This window comes from Condylura cristata, unplaced genomic scaffold (assembly GCF_000260355.1).
Source record: "Condylura cristata isolate star-nosed mole 26May11 unplaced genomic scaffold, ConCri1.0 scaffold00008, whole genome shotgun sequence".
In the NCBI taxonomy this organism is placed as follows: Eukaryota; Metazoa; Chordata; class Mammalia; order Eulipotyphla; family Talpidae; genus Condylura; species Condylura cristata.
In genome coordinates this window covers 40050483-40070224 of record NW_004567109.1, presented here as the reverse complement: position 1 = coordinate 40070224, position 19742 = coordinate 40050483, and the positions used below count along the sequence as shown (strand labels likewise).

At 39.9% G+C, this 19742-nt stretch overlaps 1 protein-coding gene across 1 annotated transcript in view; it reads left to right on the top strand.

Moving 5' to 3' along the window:
• The window catches only part of WLS (wntless Wnt ligand secretion mediator), a 99349-nt gene that overhangs the window by 60752 nt on the left and 18855 nt on the right, over nucleotides 1–19742 (top strand). Inside the window, exons 4-10 of the mRNA XM_004679105.2 lie at nucleotides 4218–4342; nucleotides 10283–10444; nucleotides 12288–12424; nucleotides 15464–15632; nucleotides 16941–17038; nucleotides 17387–17450; nucleotides 19331–19474. Of these exons, the coding sequence (XP_004679162.1) occupies nucleotides 4218–4342; nucleotides 10283–10444; nucleotides 12288–12424; nucleotides 15464–15632; nucleotides 16941–17038; nucleotides 17387–17450; nucleotides 19331–19474 (899 nt within the window). The remainder of the gene's footprint in view (nucleotides 1–4217; nucleotides 4343–10282; nucleotides 10445–12287; nucleotides 12425–15463; nucleotides 15633–16940; nucleotides 17039–17386; nucleotides 17451–19330; nucleotides 19475–19742) is intronic.

Here is a 19742-nt window from a genome sequence, read left to right as displayed (position 1 = left end):
CCTGCTGCTCCCCTCAGCAGTGTACTTCATCAGTCCTCCTGTTCTGCTCCCTACTCTGTCTCTGGTGAACCCTCTTACTGCCCCTGCACCTCTGGCTTGCACCCCACTTCTGTATGCATACATAAATAAATCTTTTTTTTTTAAAAGCTTCTTTGTTGGTCAATTAGAAAGAATGATGGTGGGGCAGCCAGTATGAAAGTATCCCCTCAACAGAGTGGCACAGGTCTTTATTAGTGGGCCTGTTCAGAGATTATGTAGTTTTCTTTGTTGTTTTTTAGTAAATTATTTACTGCCATGTAAAGATTGAGAGATGCTTCATACCAATCTGAATGGGAATGGGAAAGTATGGTCGAACTGACCTGCATTGCCTCATGATAATGTGTCAGGCTGGAGCTAAAGCAGCTGCCTTCAGTATACAGACTATTCCCCAGTTCCAACCCTGCCTGGCCCTGACCACACATATAGTTAGGAGCAGACCCATGAACCCCAGTGACTCCAGCTTTCAGCTTTGTACTGTTTGGATCACATCATGCATTTCTACTAAGTTTCTGAAATAATGCTGTGTTGGCTTCAGCCTTTCCTCCCTTTGACTCAGATTAAAAAATCCCATACACCTATGAACTGTGCTTGCAGTCTCCCTGCACGTATGCATATTTCTCTCCTTTAGAAAGCAACAGATGATGTTTGCTCAGAAATGAGTGACCTGATTGAACTGTTCAGTTTGTTTTTTTCCTAATGCTTTATAGCAATAGTTGCGGGTATTTGGATTGTGGGTGATCCAAACAAGGCTGAAATCCTAGCCCTGACATTTATTACTTATGTATTCTTGGGCAATTTATACAATTTCTTCTTCATAGGATGGGTATGAAGACTGATGGGAAAACAGAGAGAATGTTTACAGAGAGCCTTTATTTTTATTAAAAACTTAACATATATTTTGTGACTAGTTTGAAGGATTTCTCTCATCACAAGTTAGCCAGTTTCTATTAAGCAATACAAAAAAAAAACTGTTTTAAGACAAATCAAAATAGCTGTCTTCCTTGTGCTACCAACAGCAATGTCTTTAAGCAGGTTGCCTAGTATCTGAAGACCTCAGTTCATTCATAATCAGCAGGAAATATCTATGCCCACTTCATAGAGTTTTGGGAAAATTAAATGAGGTAATTTAAATTAAAACATGGAAATCACAGGCCCTCCCTGCTGGCGCAGCGGGTTAAAGCACTGCACTGAGAAGCTAAAGCCACTTCCGCATGAGTTCGATCCCCACCTGTGCCAGAGGCGATCCACATGGCGTGGCAGACCTCTCCTGGCCCGCCTGCTGCTCCCCTCAGCAGTGTACTTCGACAATCTGCCTGTTCTGCTCCCCACTCTCTGGCCCTGGTGGATCCTCTCACCCTCCGCATCTCTGGCCTGTACCTCAGTTCTGTATGAATAAATAAATCTTAAAAAAAAAAAAAATGGAAATCACAAAGGGTTAATACAGAGTAATCATACATGAAAACAGTGTTAACATTTTTGCTTGTTTTTAACAGCATGAACAGTTTTTTTTCTCTGGGGATTCCCAACAGATGGGACTAGCATTTTAAGCTGGAAGCAGACTAGAGGCAAAACTCTAGTCTGGCCCTTTTCTCTCCCTATGGCATCTGGTCCAAACAAGGCCCACATAAGAACTCCAATAAAGGCACAGATACTGTATATTTAAAATTTAAAGTAATAAATCAGGCTAGCAAATGATTAGACCAGATAAGTCCTATCATTCTGTTTTAACAAATTTTACTCTGTAATGAACTGAAATGGCAGGTTTGACCTTGGTATTCTTGGACGCCTTAGAATTCAATGCCAAAATGTTACTAACCAAGAAGTGTGGGATTTAAGCTGCCTATTCTTTCCACCCTGGGCTATATCACATGCAAGGAGGGGCCTTGTGTGTCTCTGTGTGTGGATGCCCAACCTTCAGTTAAATCTCTGTTAGTATCTTTCTACAAACAGCATCCTTTTGATCACCCCCTGAGCCCAAGGTGCATAGATAAAGTTCCCTTTAGGGGATGTACCTGGGGGAGAGCCTTTCTGCATCATGTAAGTAGGCAATGAGTTGTATGGGTATAGGGTAATCAAGAGCATATTCTAGAACTTTGGGGAGACGTTAGACTCTGGATGGGCACATCCTCTTTCTTTATGGTGCTCCTGTCCTGTGAGGAGGGAAGAGCTAAAAGAGGACAAAGTGGGGCCCTTTAAAAAGTGGGGCCCAGGTTAAGAGCCCCTTTTGTCTATATGTAAGGGCAGAGTTTCTCCAAACTCTAATGCTCCAAAGAATACAATATGTGAATTAATCACTTACACAACTTTTCAGATTTGTACTCTTAAGTCTTATGAATCTGCAGTCCCCTTTCAAGATAGTTGAAAGTCCCATTTCCTAGTCCCAGTATTAGAAATGAAAAGAATGGACTTTCATACCTGGTATAAGAGATCTGACCACTTCTGTTGACTACTGGGGCAGTTAAAGTGAAGAGCAGCTGTAGCCAGCCTGGCTCCTGACCAAGAGGATATGCAAATCTGAGCATTGCTTCTGCCAAGTTGAGCATTCCACAGTTTCTAATAAACATTCTTTCTCTTCCCCAATTCAGCTCTGGGTCTCTAGACTGCTTGGTGTTCTCAAGCCCAGACTGTCCTCTCAGACTGGGCAAGGAGGAAAAGTGTAGAGAACTGAATGTCCAATGATTCTGTGTACAGACTTGAACCCAGTTACCCTGCTGTTAGCACAATATCTCACCTCTGTTTATTGCAATTTCTAGTGTGTTCAAATTCTGAGTGACTCAGGGATCTATTGAACAAGTTGGCTTACATTTTCAGACTACCCCTTCTGTGAAGTTTAGCCTGTTCTCATCTCCTTGGCTGTCAGGAAATCCTACTTCATCTGTTTTTCATCTGTAAGAAAATTGTTGAAATCACTGGTAGTGACTTAATATTCTTTAATATTCTCTCTTTCCCTCGCATATAAGGATAAAGAGGAGGAAAACATAGGTGTCTACCTGGGGATTTAAGCAATAATAATAGTATGGCAGGTGCTTATGTTCAGTGAGAGTTTCATCTACTTCAGAATGGCCTCACATCCCTTCTTTTATGCTTCATCTTTTTTTCCTGGATTTCCTCAGAGAACAAGAGATTTACCACTCTATCAAACTGACTTTAAACCACACTGGGACCAGTGGAGAGAAAAGCCCTAATTTTCCATGCAGCACTTATTCTAGTCTGTTCTCTTTATGTCCTGTGTGTGTTCAGGTTCAGAGCCTAAAACTGAGTCTAGTCTCATAACTGAGAGGAGCTGACTCTCCAATCATATTGGAAATAGGAGCTGTATTCCTACTCCCTGACCCATTAAGTCTCCTCTGTTCTTAAACTTGCTCAGCATAACATAAAACAGACAAAATGGATAGATGCAATTTTTAATGATCTAATCTCCTTAATGAGTTCTGTGTTGAATTAAATCCAGTCATGGATGTTACTGATATGGAAGTATGTGTGAACATTCATCTGTACAATTATATGTTCATTATTATATTCCTGTTTCTATTAAGTGTTTAATTATGGGGGAAAAATATCTTCACCTTTTCATTAACACTGTTCACAATATGAAGTGTTTGAGTTTTAGAGAATAGCAGATCCTATATTAGAGATGTACTTGGGGTAATTTTAAAAAGGATGTTTCAGACCAGAGTGTGTCCAGAAGAGAGCAAAAGTACTTATATCACGTCTCAGAGTGGTGTTTGAAAACCCTGGTCCTATTTCTCAGAGAGAAAAGAAACACAAAGATAAAGTATGGATTTCAAGTATCTATGATGCTTTGGTGGAAAAGGTCTCCCGTGTTCCATGTGACTCCTGCTGGCAGATGTAGGACCAGTGGCTCATAGTGTGAGGGTGCTGAGTGCTGGTCATCATTCGGAAGCTGACCACATGAGCTGCATTGGGGAAAGAGAGGGTCACACCTCTCGAGGAGTTTGTCAAAGCTCTGACACCTCAGTAGAGTGGTTATGGGAGGGCACACATCTTCAGCTTAAATCTTCCTCCCATGACTTTTATATCTTCAGGTTTGGACTTGGATGGGACATTTCTTTTATCTTGCTGGCTTCCACAGAAGAACTTATAAAAAATTTTAATTGTTTCCAGTGTGTCTTCCCAGCAATCATTTCTGAACTAAGAGTGCATCTTTTCTCTTGCAGGAGAAAATGCGGAAGTTTCCATGGATGTCTCCCTGGCTTACCGTGATGATATGCTTGCTGAATGGACTGAAATGGCCCATGAGAGAGTACCCCGGAAACTCAAATGCACCTTTACGTTCCCCAAGGTAGGATATTTGAATATCTGAATTGATGGGGGCTTTGGTTTGTTTGGTTTACAATATTCAGGAAGATTTGCTTTACATTTCACAGAAGTGTGCCTTATTTGTTAGCATGACCCACCAAGGTTGGTCTTTGTCATTGATCATAGTAGAGAACCGTAGATAGTTCATGTCCCTGCAGAAGTGGAAAGAGAAGAAGATAGAATGTCTGTCAGAAATGATTTAGTTTTTCAGAAATACCTCCGTAAAATAGCACTTGGTTCTTTGGTTAGTGGCTAAAAGTGTTTGGGGTATATAGTTTAGTAATTTTGAGGATCAATTCTCATATCTGCTTCTCTGTTTCTTGAGTATCTTTTTATTGTCAGAATTCGTGAACAGGTGTGCTGACTTAAAATCCCTGTGAACACCACAGAGAAAAGGAGGACCAAAGGGAGGACATAGTGTCCATTTGAGACTTCTTGATCTTATTACACCTCTGGAATTCTTCATTCTGTAGATCTTGCAGAAAAACTTATCCAGACACACACTGGAGGTCGAATGCTATCCTGCCTTGAGAGTAGGGAGACATTTTCTTTTGGGAAAAACGCTTAAATTCTTTTTAGATTAAGATTCAGGAATTGACTTTGTGACTCTCAAAGGATAATAGGATTTGATGACATAAGAACCAAATCAGAATTAACTGGGGACTTTTTCAAATGCTAGGGCCTATCTATTCACACACTACCCCAAGATTGATCTACCTACCCCTACTACTGATCCACTCTTGAACGTGTACATGAAGATCAAGTGAACTATAGTTATTGTTTCTGTTTGATTATTCATATTCGTCAAGGGTGTTGATACGGCACATCATTAGCTAGATGATTTTTATGTCATTTGGGAACAGAAATACTCTCATTTTCTTTGTATGATGTACAGGAGAGATCAGAATCTACAGAACTACATTCTTGATGTGTCTTGTCATTTGAAATCTTCAAATCAGTTATTTCTGAAACATTTGAACAGTTTGTGGCATCTACTCTGTTGATTTAGTTCCTTTCCTCTCCTGACACTGGCCTTTCTTAACATTTTAAAAAAATTATTCATTTATTTTTTGCATATAAACACTGGGGTATAAGCCAGAGGTGAGAGGGTTCACCAGAGACAGAGGTAGGAGCAGAATATGTAGATCTACTGAAATATACTGCTGAGGGGAGCATTGCTGGAAGAGGTCTGCTACGCCAGGTGGGTCAGCTCCCTGGCTGGTTAGCAAATTTGTGTTGTAGTGGCTGCTGATAGCTTCACAGTGCTGCACTTTAACCCCTTGCACCACCAGGGAGGCCCCTCTTAACTTTTTTTCTATAACTGCCAAGTTAGGGTTCCCTAAGTAGTGGTAAGAAGTCTGTGAGTATGATGCTCCAGCTTTCTTCATCTTACTCTGAAGAGAAGATGAAGTTGGGTAGATTCACAGTACTAACATTAGGTTAAAAATTTAGAGCAAAATATACCTGGCTTCCAGGCTATGTTACCTCATATTAGAAAAATAATCTGTTAAGAGTTTCAGTTTCTCTTTTGCAAAATGGTACAGTAATCCCTGCCTTGAGAGAATTTATAAAACTAGATGAGATAATGATGACATCTACTGTTATTATTTAACATCTAATTTGGGATACATTTGAGAATGTTGGGATGTTAGCTAGATAGGCCACTCTTATAGAACTCTCATAGGTGAACTGTCCATCCTACAAATTAACACCTATTGTAGCACTTGCTATTGATTATGTCTCCCTTCCCCAGGCTTTCTAGAAATATGGAAAGTATTGTTTGATCAACAGCATCATCATCACTTGGGAGTTTGTAGGGTCATGTCACACACCCAAAACCCTGAATCAAAAATCTCAGGATGTAGAATCAAGGAATTGTTGCTTTAGCAACATTTCAATTCCTTCTCTTCAGCTACATAAAGGTTGCGAGTCACTGCATAGATTTCCCTCCCACCCCCACATTCTCAAATAGCCATCTGGAATTGTTTCGGGTAGGCCTTTGGGACCAATCTGTAGGTTCAATGAATGGTAGAGAGAAACTGGAGGCAGCAAAGAGGAATAGCCATGATTTTCAGTTCTCTGTATGCAATGAAGAAAATTGTTTTGAAACCTTTCTAGCTGTCACTGCAAGTTCATTGAATCCTTCAGAGAAGAGACTGTTTAAATATCTAAGCCAAAGTATATAAAGCTTTGGCATATGGAATTTCATCCTCAGAAAATGGAAAAGTCATTTCTCACCTTACTTGTACGCTTGGAGGGCACTGAAAAGCAGAATGAGGGGGAGGTTATTAGAAACCTGCAACTGCTTTGTAAAGATGGTGCTTAATTATCTTTAGAATATGTTGATCCCTTTTGAGAAAGATATTAAACCTTGAAAAGTATGAAGAAAATGAATCATCAAATCTGTTTTTTGATTGCCATAAAATTCAGTCTCGGGTCTGAAGATTAAATGAGAAATTGCTTTAAAGCTTCTTAGTCCCTGGTGGATTATGAAGTTTTTTAAAAAAAAAAAAAGTCAAGTTACCACCTGCTGTAATTTGTCCTAATTAGCTGGTCTCCTGCTGGAGTTAGGGGAGGGCTGAGGTGGAAGGGAAAAAAGAGAGAGAGAGAGAGGGTGGGGGAAGGGAAGAATCTTCTTACATGCCCTAAATACTGGCAGAAAGCAAAATTTCAGTATATAAGGCAGTGTTCTACAGGATACAGTGAATTTATCTCTAAGACAAGTAAACCAGGCTAGAATTTCAGAATGAAATGTTTCTCATTGACTTGTTGAAATGAAGTCAGTTTTCTCAGTGGCTGATAAGGACAGAGAGGTGGAAGACATCCAGAGTCCCAAAACAGGGAATTAGAGGAAAGCTCAGAGGTCATTTTACTGAACTTTCTTGCTTTACTTAGGAGTAACAAAGCCAAATGAGATGGGTGATCTCAGGGTATCCAGCAAGGGGCTAGGTCAGCACCAGAATTGATGTATTTGCCCAGCAATCCAAGGTCGAACCTGGAAGACCGATATTGTCAATGCGATTCTGCCACAACTTTTGGACACTTGAGTGGTTGCATAATTAAGTTAGTAGCATCATACTAAATATGTTTTGTTAACTTCCCAATCAAAATCTCCATTTCTATCAGTAAAATAAGACCCTTGCTGGAAACACACCAGAAAACCCTCTTCCAGGTATAATCCAGTGGACTATCTGCCTTCTCATTGCAACTGAATCTGAGACTGAATTAGATCCTGTGATATCTTTTCAGTGGTTTATTTAGAATCCTAATACTAGCCATAATTTATAAGTAAAACAGAGAAAGAAGCAGAGGAAGAGGAAGAATCCTTGCAGGAGTAATCGTAGCTGAGTTTTGTAAAAGTAGAATGCTTTTATAGAATAATTTTTTAATTGAGTTAAAGTAGGTTTACATCATTGTATTTGTTTGGGGGACTATAGGTTCAACCCCCTACAAATGTATATTTCCATACCTTACTCAATCCAAAGTCCCCCAAACCCTCCAACATGTTCCAATGGGAACCCCTGCCTTCCTACTCTTCTAGTTGTTCAGTTTTGTAGTCAGAAGCCAAAGGTTTATTATTGCTTTGTTTTGCCTGACCCTTTGTTTTGTTTCTCTATATTACACATATAAGTGAAACCACTAGAAATTGTCTTTCTCCTGGTTTATTTTGCTTAAGTTTCAAATGGCAAGAGTTAATGTTTTTTATTCATAAGTAGTATTACACATCCACACCACATTTACCTAATCCACCCCTTTGTCCTTAGACACTGAGGTTTTCCAAATCTTCACTTTAGTGAAGTAATCCTTGTGTACTGTTAGGAATGTAAACTGGTCCAGACTGGGAAAGAATATCGAAGTGTCTCAAAATATTAAAATAGATCTAGCATATGATCCAGCAATTCCACCCCTAGACTAGAATTTACCCAAAGAGTACCCCCCCCAAAAAAAACACAAATTTGAAGGAAATATGCACTCCTATGTTTACTACAAAAGAAATTTTTAAATCTCAGAAGTCTAATTGGTCGTTCTGCAAAGAGTCCTTCAGACATTAAAAGATGAAAAAGTTACCATGATTGATTTGTGGTGTCTGCCATCCATGAGTGGGGAAGGGAAGAAAGGATGCAAATAAGCCAGATATTTGCCTGTTGTACCTTTACTTTTGTCTCATGCACCTTCCATCTCTGTACAAAGTTCTGTTTATGCATGCTAAGCTCTGGCTGTTCAGTAAAGAATCCCCCAAGATTACAGAAAGTGCAAAAACCCTTCCTACACTGATTAGACTATCGACAACTTGTTATCCTCCTTTTTGATTTCTTCATTGGACTTTTTTTACTCTGAAGACTTACAGAAAAGTCCTGAGAATTCAGCCAAGTAATAACACATTCGGCCTCCCTATTGCTTGATCAGTTGCCAAGCTAACATTATATCTGGCATATAACCCAACATTGATTGTAGACACTCATCTGCTTTATCAAAAAAATGTCCCTGGCTATTAAGACTCAAGTTTCCCCATGCCCATATTTAGCCTCCTACCACAACCCCTTGACAAGGATTCTTAGTCAGGAGTCCTGTTAGATGGAGCACAATTTGGTTTTCAGAAGCAAGCTGTGCTCTTATGCTCCAGTCTCCATAGCTGTGTGGGAGGTTCTTCAATACTTTGGCAAGAAGTCCAAGAGACTTTCTAGAAACTATACTGATTTTTTGCTTAATTAGAATCTCTGCTTCCTTCTTCCATCTTACCTCTTTTGGGTGTAAGAAGTTTTAGAGATAGAAAATTCCAAGTGGTCATCCTGAGTAGACTAATCTCATTATTATTATTCCCTTTCATTCTTGTCTGTCTGCCTCAGATTCTAACGGTTCCATGACTTGTTTCATTTTCTGTCAATTAGAAAAAAGAAGGCTGTTTCCAACTTCTTGCAGCTTTTTCTAGACCAAAACCTTGACACTAATTAGCCATCATCCAAGAGTGATGAACATCAGCAGAGGCTTCCTCCTGAACATTTAGCAAGCTTTCTCTTTCACGGTCTTAGAGGTCTCCAAAGATGTGTTGCCGATAACAAACTGCTGTAGCCCTAGTAGATCAGGTCAGTCTGATGTGAGGCTCTAAACTAAATTGAAATGTGAGAAGGTGTTAAGAGAACAGATTTCTGGTTCTACCTCAATATGGTTAAATTGTTTTTTGTTTGGGGGGATGGAAGGGGTAGAGAGCAGCAGGTAAACACCATGCCGCCAGTGCACCCTTTTAATGTGTACCTCTACAATATACCTTTAAACAGGGCTTTTTTTATATATACACACAAAACTGGGGTACAGGCCAGAGGTGCAGGGGCGGTGAGACAATTCACCAGAGAAAGAGTGGAGAGCATATAGGCCGACTGATGAAATACCCTGCTGAGGGGAGCAGAAGGCAGGTCAGGAGAGGTCTGCCGCGCCATGTGGGTCACCTCTGGGGCAGGGATCAAACTCATGCTGAAGTGACTTTAGCTCCTTAGTGCTTTAACCCTCTGAACCACTAGGGAAGGCCCTAAGCAGGGCTTTTTAAAAATGGTGATGTGTGGGGCCTTCCTTCCCTGGTGGTGCAGCAAGTTAGCATGCAGCACTGCAAGCTGGCCATGGCCACTTCAGTATGTGTTCAATCCCCACTCTGGAGGTGATCCACATGGCATGGCAGACCTCTCCTGACCTGCCCGCTGCTCCCCTCGGCAGTGTACTTCATTGATCTGCCTGTTCTGCTTCCCATTCTGTCTCTGGTGAATCCTCTCACTGCCTTTCTGCCTTTGCACCTCTGGCTTGTACCCCACTTCTATATGCATAAATAATAAATTAATCTTTTTTTTTTAATGGTGATGTTAGGCAAAGGTAAGAGAATGCAGACAGTTTATTATAAATAGTGAACCACCCTCAAACTCCTGTTCTTTTCCAGACTGTAGAACATGAAGGCCGTCACTATGAATGTGATGTCCTTCCATTCATGGAAATTGGGTCTGTGGCTCATAAATATTATCTTCTAAACATCCGATTGCCTGTGAACGAGAAGAAGAAAATCAATGTCGGGATTGGGGAAATCAGGGATATTCGGTTGGTGGTAAGTGCTTCTGTTTGACTCAGACAGCCTGGATACCAGAACAGTAGCTAATAACATTGGTTCTAGAGTATGTATATTGGAAGAGAACTCCATTCTACTGTTGACACCCTCCTATCCTACTTGTGTCATCTAAGAAAAAGGAATAATAAATATGATGGCTGTGGTCATAAATTTGTGTAAGAGATTATAGTAGTGAAAATAATGAAATTAATATGCCCATTTCAAATTTTGTTATAAGGGTCGTTATTTCATAACGAATAATACCAGAACAAAAATTACTCTTCTTTTTACATGTTTCTCTTTACCATATCTTGCAAGCGGATATGGTAAAGAGAGCAGGGGTATTTTAGTTTTTGTCCATTTTAATCTGCTTAACCAGGGGGAAAATGTAGCACATAGAGAAAAGAGGTCATTTTTTCCCCTTTTATAAAAAATAATATAATAGTTTATTTTTACATCATTTTGTATCTTTTTCCATCTCAGTTGTAATCCCCATGGACTTCCCATCACCAAATCATCCGTGTGCCATCACCATAGTCAGATGCACTTTCCCCGAGCCCCTCTTTTTGATCTGTTCCCCACTCCACCCCTGTAAAATGTCTCTGGTATATAGTTGTTCATTATTATTTCCCACCCCCCCCCGGTCCTTTATACTCCTTCTATGAGTGAAACCATCCAGTATTTTTCTTTTTCTTTCTGGCTTATTTTACTAAGCATGATCCCTTCCAGCCCCATCCATGTTGCTGCAAAAGGCATGTGTTTATCTTTTTTATTGCTGAGTAATATTCCATTGTATATATATATATATATATATATATATATATATATACACCCCACATCTTTTTAATCCAGTCATCTGCTTTTAGGCATTTGGGTTGATTCCATGAAGAGACAATTATTTTTAATTTAAAAAAAATCACACAAGAAATACCGTTGACCTTTAAATAACATGGAATTGAGCAGCAAGCATCTACTTATGTGTAGATTTTCTTATAAATGGACAATGTAAACTTATCAGTAACAATACAATACTGTAAATGTATACTTTCCTTAATAACATTTTTCTACCTTTATTTTAAATACAATATATAAACTATAAATACAAAATATGTGTTATTTGACTGTTTTATTATTAATAAGGCTTCTAAAGCAAACTGTTGGCAGTTAAATTTCAGGGAATTCAAAGGTTGTCCATGGATTTTGGACTTCATAGAGGTCAGCATTCCTAAGCGCCCCATATTGTTCAAGTGTCAACTGTACATATTTATTTTAGAAAGCTAGAAAGCATAAGAAAACATACAGAAGACCATAAAAATTAGCTGTCATGTCCCACTTTCTAGAGAAATTGATTCCAGATTTTTTTCTATACATTTATGTATACACGATCCTTCACTTTCAAGTATGGGGATCCCACTCAACTGACTCTTTTGTTTCTTGCATTTTTTTTCACTTACTGGCATGTTGTAAGGATTATACATATCCTGCAACCCTGCTCAACATTCTACTGTATAGATTTACCTTAACATATTTTATCAATCTGAACATTTTGGGTGTCTAAGATACCACCTTTTCAGTGAAAAACTTCCAGAAAAGTCTTTGATTGTGTTCTTAATCATTCCTTTGGCATAGAGTAGGTCCATTTTTATTCCTTTTGATTTATATTTCGGCAATGCCTGAGGAGGCGCCATGGGGAATATGATAGTACATGCTATGAATGTGAAAGCTCTTGATCTTGAAGTTCAGCAGACAAGCTCTCTTCTCATGTCTCCACAAAATGCATTTGATGGTAGAAAATAGTGCTAAGATCTGTTCACTTTCAAAATTATGATTGATCTCTGCCTAGGGAATCCACCAAAATGGAGGTTTCACTAAAGTGTGGTTTGCTATGAAGACCTTCCTCACACCGAGCATCTTCATCATCATGGTGTGGTATTGGAGGAGGATCACCATGATGTCTCGACCCCCCGTGCTTCTGGAAAAGTAAGATCTGATTTCTGAGCACTCTAAAGGGACACTGGCATAACTTGATTTGTTTTCTGGGGTTTAGTTCAGGTAGTCATTGTGTAAAACCACCAATTATTTCAACAGCAGTCATTCTGTACTCACTTTTTTTTTTCTCCTTCAGCTTCCACATGCAAATCATTATTAAATCCTGGGGTTTCTACCCTCCTCTCACATTTCTAAATCTTTTGCCTGTCTAGTTATTCACTTCTATAATCTCACACCTCTCTTTGCTACAGTGGAAGAACTGCCTTATTATAACTAAACCCAACCCCCTCACTTCCAGGAGAACAGTGGTCTACAAATATATCCCCTTCCTCTCCCACATCATTGACTGTTCCCTTTCTGCTTGATTAATAGCATGAGTGTACTAACATACTCAAAATCTTGTTGCTGTATCTTCTTCTGATATTCTTTCTTGATCCCATGTCACCCATCATTAAAGCTGTTCTTGGCAGGTTCACCAGTGACTTCTACATTACAATCCAATGGTCATTTCTTACTGCTTACTTTTCTCGATTCATCACCATCATTAAATCTAATCAATCACTTTTCCCTCACAGAACATACAGAACATTCTCTGTTATAGTGCTTTTTCCTCTGCTGATCTTTCCAGCCATCTCTATAATGTCTTTAAAAAATTTTTTTATATAATAGTTTATTTTTACATCATTTTGTACATTTATTTTTTCATCTCCATTGTAATCCCCACGGGTTTCCCATCACCGAGTCACCCATGTGCCATCACCATAATCCCGTGCACTTCTCTCTCCCCCCACCCCCGTTTGATCCCATTCCCCATTTCACCCCCACAAAATGTCTCTGGTATATGTAATGTCTTAAAATTTTGACTCAAGGCTCAAACATTGTACCTCTTCTCTTTATTGGCTATTGCTATTCCCCTTGTGATCTCACATACTCATTGGACTTAAAAATCATCTCATTCTGATAATTCTTAATTTATATTCTTAACCTCATCCTCTCCCAACTTTATATCCATGTGTTCCAGCTATGTACTTAACTTCTTCACTTGCACAAAAGTGCAATATATATGAAAAACAACTTGATTTCCTCCCACTTCAAACTTGCTCCTCTTCCAAGTAACCCCCTCTGAGAAAAGATTAACCTCATTCTTTCAGTTTCTGAGGCTAGGCATAAAGTAGTCATCTTTTACTCCATATACAGCAGGAATTCTTACCATTCCTACTGCTAACCCTCTAATATAATCCTCATTTCTCATCTAGATGACAAAAAATAACCTTTTAACTGCTTCCATCATTTTCCTTCCTATAGTTTCTCATAAGTATAAATTATATTACTTCTGTTCAAATCTTCCCATTGACTTTTCATCTGCTTTGTCCTGACCTATAAAGTCTTTGGTGATGACCTGAATCTTAGCACTTCTGAATTCATCTCTATCCTCTCCACCATTCCCATTGATGCCATCTACCAACCCCTTAGTGGTGTTCAAACATACCTTGAATACTCTTACCTCAGGGCCTATGCATTTATTTCCGTGCTATCTGAAATGATCTTTCCCAGATATCTCTGTGGTTCAGTCCTGGTTTCTTTTAGGTCTTGTTCTAATGCCTCCAACTTAGAGACTTTTGTTGTGGGTGACAGCACCCATAAATCTCCATTCTCTTTCTTGCTTTGTTTCCTCATAATATTTTGTCTATTTTTGTGTTTCCTCCCATACCGCTCTTCCTAAATCTATGAATGCAAGCATCAATAGAACAGAATTTTGTTCACTGTTGTATGCCTAGCATCTAGAATAGTGACTGACACGTAGCAGGCACTCAGTAAATAAGAATTTGTTCGGGCCCTCCCTGGTGGCGCAGCGGGTTAAAGCACAGCACTAGGAGGCTAAAGCCACTTCCGCATGAGTTCGATTCCGCCTGCCCCAGAGGAGACCACATGGTGTGGCAGACCTCTCCTGGCCCACCTGCTGTTCCCCTCAAGGGTGTGCTTCATTGATCTGCCTGTTCTGCTCCCGGCTCTGTCTCTGGTGGAGCCTCTCGCCACCCCTGTGCCTCTGGCCTGTGCCCCAGTTCTGTGTGCATAAATAAATAAATCTTTAAAAAATAATAAGAATTTGTTGGATGAATGAAGGATGCATGTCATATATTGTTTAACCTTTTTATTGGATCCTTAGTCCTTTCAAGATAAATTTCAGATTCTCTAATGAAGTATCAACTTTCTTCATGAGCCCATCTTTTTTTATGTCTCTGGTATCACGTCCTATCATTTCTTTTTTACATGCTATAGGCAGATTCCCAAATGCTCCAGGCTACTCCAGGGGCCTCCTGGCTTTCACTCTACTAAAAAGGCCCTTTCTCTTCCATAACCTTGATTTACAATTCAACTCTATTTCTGTCTCCGTTAAAGTTAGAATTCTTGGTAACAGCTTGTGTACAATTCTATCATATTGTTTATTACTTCATTTGACTCTTATCTAATATATATCTTCATCTAATTATATCCCATGAGTGAAAAGACTGGTCCTATCATTTAGGAGTCAATAGCCCTTAAAGGTAGCCTGACAAATTGTATGAAAGAGTGGAAAAAAAAAGTAACCTGACACATGATCTTTGCATAATTAATATTTAATGTAGGAATGAATCTATGATAAAATGAGTGATGTTGGTAATAGTGTGGTAGGGGAAAAACAAGATTTAAATAAGTGGCCCAGAGAATTGGTATTTCATATTGTTTGTAGTCATTGTTTCATATTGAAATAGCTCTGTATAAGTGTTATGTTTATGTAAATATGCATATAAAAGTGTGTGTTAAGGTGGTTATAGTAATCACACAGAAAGATCAGTAAAACACTTCTTCATTTTTCAGTGGTGTCATTGAAATAAAACATTTTGCATTTTGGTGCAGAAATTCACTTTGAAAGCTATAAATTGACCATATGGTTTTAGTCAACTAAGTAACATCTCACATCCCCAAATTTGTTTTGAAAATCTGCTTCCCAGATGAATAAAGTGCCTTTCCTTGTTTTCGCACCATCAGAGTCATCTTTGCCCTTGGGATTTCTATGACCTTTATCAATATCCCAGTGGAGTGGTTTTCCATTGGGTTTGATTGGACCTGGATGCTGTTGTTTGGTGATATCCGTCAGGGCATCTTCTACGCAATGCTTCTCTCCTTCTGGATCATCTTCTGTGGCGAGCACATGATGGTATGAGCTTTCTGGGGAAGGGACATTGGGTGAGGCAGAATCAACTATAGTTAAGTGAGCTGTTCAAATTCCTGCTTCATTATTTATTAAGTAGGAAAGTGACTTAATCACTCTGAATCTCAGATTCCTCGTATGCAAAATAGAATTTATAGACTTCCGTACTGTTTTTGTGAGATTTCAGTGAGATAATGGGAGTAACTTACTTCACAGAAAGTAAACACACATGTAAATGATTATCATTATTTCCTGCCCTTTGGCTTCAGCTCTGCTTGTCAACCCAGGACCATGGAAACCACCAGAGAATGAAGGCCTGACTCCTTCCAGCTGACAATCTGTCCAGGTGGCCTAGTAACCCTTATTACCCTGAAATACTGACCTGCCTGGTCTCCTCAATTTGCATAGACACCAAATCATATTTCAAGAGGGATTAAAGGTACCAGGGATAAATATAGTTATGGTGCTGTCATCATACTGTGGCTAAGATGATATGCCAGCTGGAGCTGAGGCCTTATGTCAGGCACATGGGCTTCATTGTAGACTGGACTGTTTTTAAATTCCATGGTGGTTTGATCATTGCTCTACAGCCTTGCAACTAATTCTTCTAGGAGAGCAGTGCGAAGAGAGAAATCTTTGCCTTCTTTTGGGGTAATCTTTAGGCGTTCTCCAGGATGAGGGACCTCTTCAACGATGGTGTTTGTGTACCAAGGTAGACAGCCAATCAGGGTGGGTTGTCCATGGGAGCTAGAGTGGACTATCCCATCTCGGTGCCAGCCTAGATGTAATGATATATCCTTTGCCTTACCCTGTTTTCTTAGTTCATGTTCCTTTACATTTCTGTTTCTTAACTGTGTTTATGTATCAAAAGGGCTCTTTCTCATTTTTAATGAAGATAAGGAGAATATGTATCTAGTTCCCTAACCATAAGAGATTTCTTACACTTCACTTATTTCTATGTCTTGGCATCTTCAGTGTCCCTTGGGGACCTGCACACCTGTATGACAAATCATATAGGAATTTCATTCTGAATGTACTACTTTGTGGACCACAAAATTCCCACAGCCTGAGGACTTTCTTTTACCCCATAGCACCCTGGTCTTGTTACTCTGAGAGTCCTTAGTGATGACCCAACAAATGTGAGCTCCTTAGGAACCAAGATTTTGGGCTTATTCATTCTCTCTACCTCAAGTCTAGCTTAGTATTGGTAGACAGTAGGCAGTCAGCAAATGTTGACTGCTAAGACTGATTCACCTGTTGAATTGCTTTGCTCTCTCTTTCTTTACCTCCAATTCTCAATTTGTTTTTCCTCAGGATCAGCATGAACGGAATCACATTGCTGGGTACTGGAAGCAAGTTGGACCAATTGCCGTGGGCTCTTTCTGCCTCTTCATATTCGACATGTGTGAGAGGTGAGCAGGTGCCTTCTGGACTCTGGTTGAAATGCCCATTACCATGTCTGCTCTTAACTTTTTAGGAGTATTCCAAAAGGAAAAAGCAGATTGTGTTTTTTTTTTTTAGTAAAAACACTGAACATGGTTATATCTTCAAAAGAGAGATTAGAATTAAATCATAGATTCTGAACATTTGAGCTAATCACATTCTTCAAATTCTGTTTCTCTTTAGGTTCTCTATAATTTTTCTAGTCTAAGTGTAACCTCTGCCCCTTGGACCAAAAAACTAAGAAGAAATAAAAAGGAAAATTTTCCTTGACCTCTGTATTAACGGTGTCTTCCCTTTCCATCTCATTTCTTTTGTAGAGGGGTACAACTCACGAATCCCTTCTACAGTATCTGGACTACAGATGTTGGAACAGAACTGGCTGTATCCTTCTTGATGGGTTCTGGGTTCTATTTTTTTCCCGTAGCTGCCCAGTCCCCAAGATCATTTTCTAACTCGTACTGATGTCCTGCATGTGTGCCCAGCCAGACCTTTGATCCTCAGACCTCTGGTAACTGCACCATTCAGGTAAATAATGACAAGAATTAGTGCTTGCTTACAAGCTGAGTAGAGAGCAGGCACAAACAAGGAGGTCGCAGCATGTCCCTATAGCAGAGGGAGCAGAGTGGCTGGTCTTCCCACAGCCTGTCTAAATTATCTATTATACCCTTGTTTACTGCAGACTGAGCATGACTAGCTTTCCCCTGGAGCCACAGAGGTTCATCTCTGGGTTCCTGTAGGATAGCTGTTTCTGAAGCTGTCTGTGCATGAGACTTCTGACAGTGACTGGCCTTGGTATGCTGGATACCATGCTGCTGCTATTCATTTCCAAGACCAAGTGGAGATAAAGCTAAGGTGATTAGTTCCAGAGGCATTGCTGAAGCTGCTGGTTGGTCGGCAAAACCTCCATCTGACTCATCTTCATGAAGTAGAAGTGACAATCTTAGCTTATCCCTTTTTGGATGCTGGATTTAAATATTTTATCCTCCTGAATAATATGTTAAATGCTTTGGGAGGCAAAGACTCTCCTCTGGAGAGGAGAGAAAGGCTTAAGTCATATATTTTTTTCTGCATGGATAATACCCTGTCTTGTGCTGGTAAATAACCTTTGTCTCTGGCCATGTTTATATTGACAAGATTTTTGTGAACCCAACTAAATCAGTAGTTATCTTTACTTTAAAGATGAAGAAGTTGGGCTTCCACTTTCCCCAGCCCTCACCCTCCCAAATATTAGTTGTACAACACCAGGAATATTTAAATGATCAGTCTGCTTCCATTCTTTTGTTGTACAGATATGAAGCAAGGGGCAGGGAAGCAAAATAAAATCCAAATCCTGCAGTAAGTAACCATATTCCCTTCATTCTAGAGTACTGTTGATTTTAAGGAAGGAAGATAAAATACATTAAATATACTATTTCATGAAACATATGTATTTTAAATTGTACCACTTGGCATAGAGTCATAGAAGAAGAATCCGTCAAATCACTTTCCTTCCACGGAGCTCTCACCCCAAGCCTTGGAACCACTCCCATTGTGCTTTCATGAAAGGTTTCACAACTGTCTTGATCAGTGTTAAGAGGATCCTTCTCCACCCCAGCTCCTACCTTAGCCATGTGCCTCCATGTTCCATTTGACAAGATTTTTCTTGGTGCAAGAGGAGAATGCAAGTAGCATTTCACCCATGCTCAAACTTCAGCTGCCCATTCCATGAGCTCCAGGCTAGCTTCCGGTATCTCGGGGCCATTCTTCTAGAAATCCAGGGCCTGGCCCAATGGCTCCCAACCATGGGTATGCATGATTTCCTAACCCTCAAAAACTCTGATTCCTTATATTTGTTGTGATACCTGGGCTCCTTTATTAATTTTGTGTATGATTTGTGTGTGTGTGTGTGTGTGTGTATGATTTTAACGCAGTTTTCCACCCAACCAGTAGTTAAATAATATCCACTCTTTTAGAGCTTTTCAAATTTATTGTGCATATTAACCCCTTGGGAACCTTGTTAAAAAGCAGATTCTGGTTCAGTAGCTAGGGTGGGTCCTAGAGCCTACATTTTTGAGAAGCAAGAGTCCCTCTGCCAACTTGGCTTAGAAAGTGGTTTGGAACATTTTCCTCTATGGTATTGCTGTGTCAGAAATAGTAGGTTTTTCTATTTTATCCCCCTAAATATTGCCTAATATGTGGAGACAGAGAGTAATGCCAATAGAACTGGAAAAAGGTGTTTGTATCCTGGCTAGCCTGCAATTTCCTTTACTGGACACCATCAGATGGCCTTCATCATTGTGGCTGGGATCTGCCTCTGCCTCTACTTCCTGTTTCTGTGCTTCATGGTCTTCCAGGTGTTTCGGAACATCAATGGAAAGCAGTCTAGCCTGCCAGCCATGAGCAAAGTCCGGCGGCTGCACTATGAGGTGAGTAGATCTCTTGATTCATTCAGGAAGTGGTCTTGCTTCAGGAACATCTCCTGCTTTATGTTGACACAGTCTCTCCGCCTCCATCTCCCTCTTCATCCCACTCCCCTTTTCTCTTTCTCTCTCTCTCTCTCTCTTTTCCTTCCCCTCCTCCTCCTCCCCTTCTCTCTGTCTTTCTCTCTCTCCTCTCTCTCTCTCTCTCTCTCTCTCTGTCTCTCTCTCTCTCTGTCTCTCTCTCTGTCTCTGTCTCTCTCTCTGTCTCTCTCTC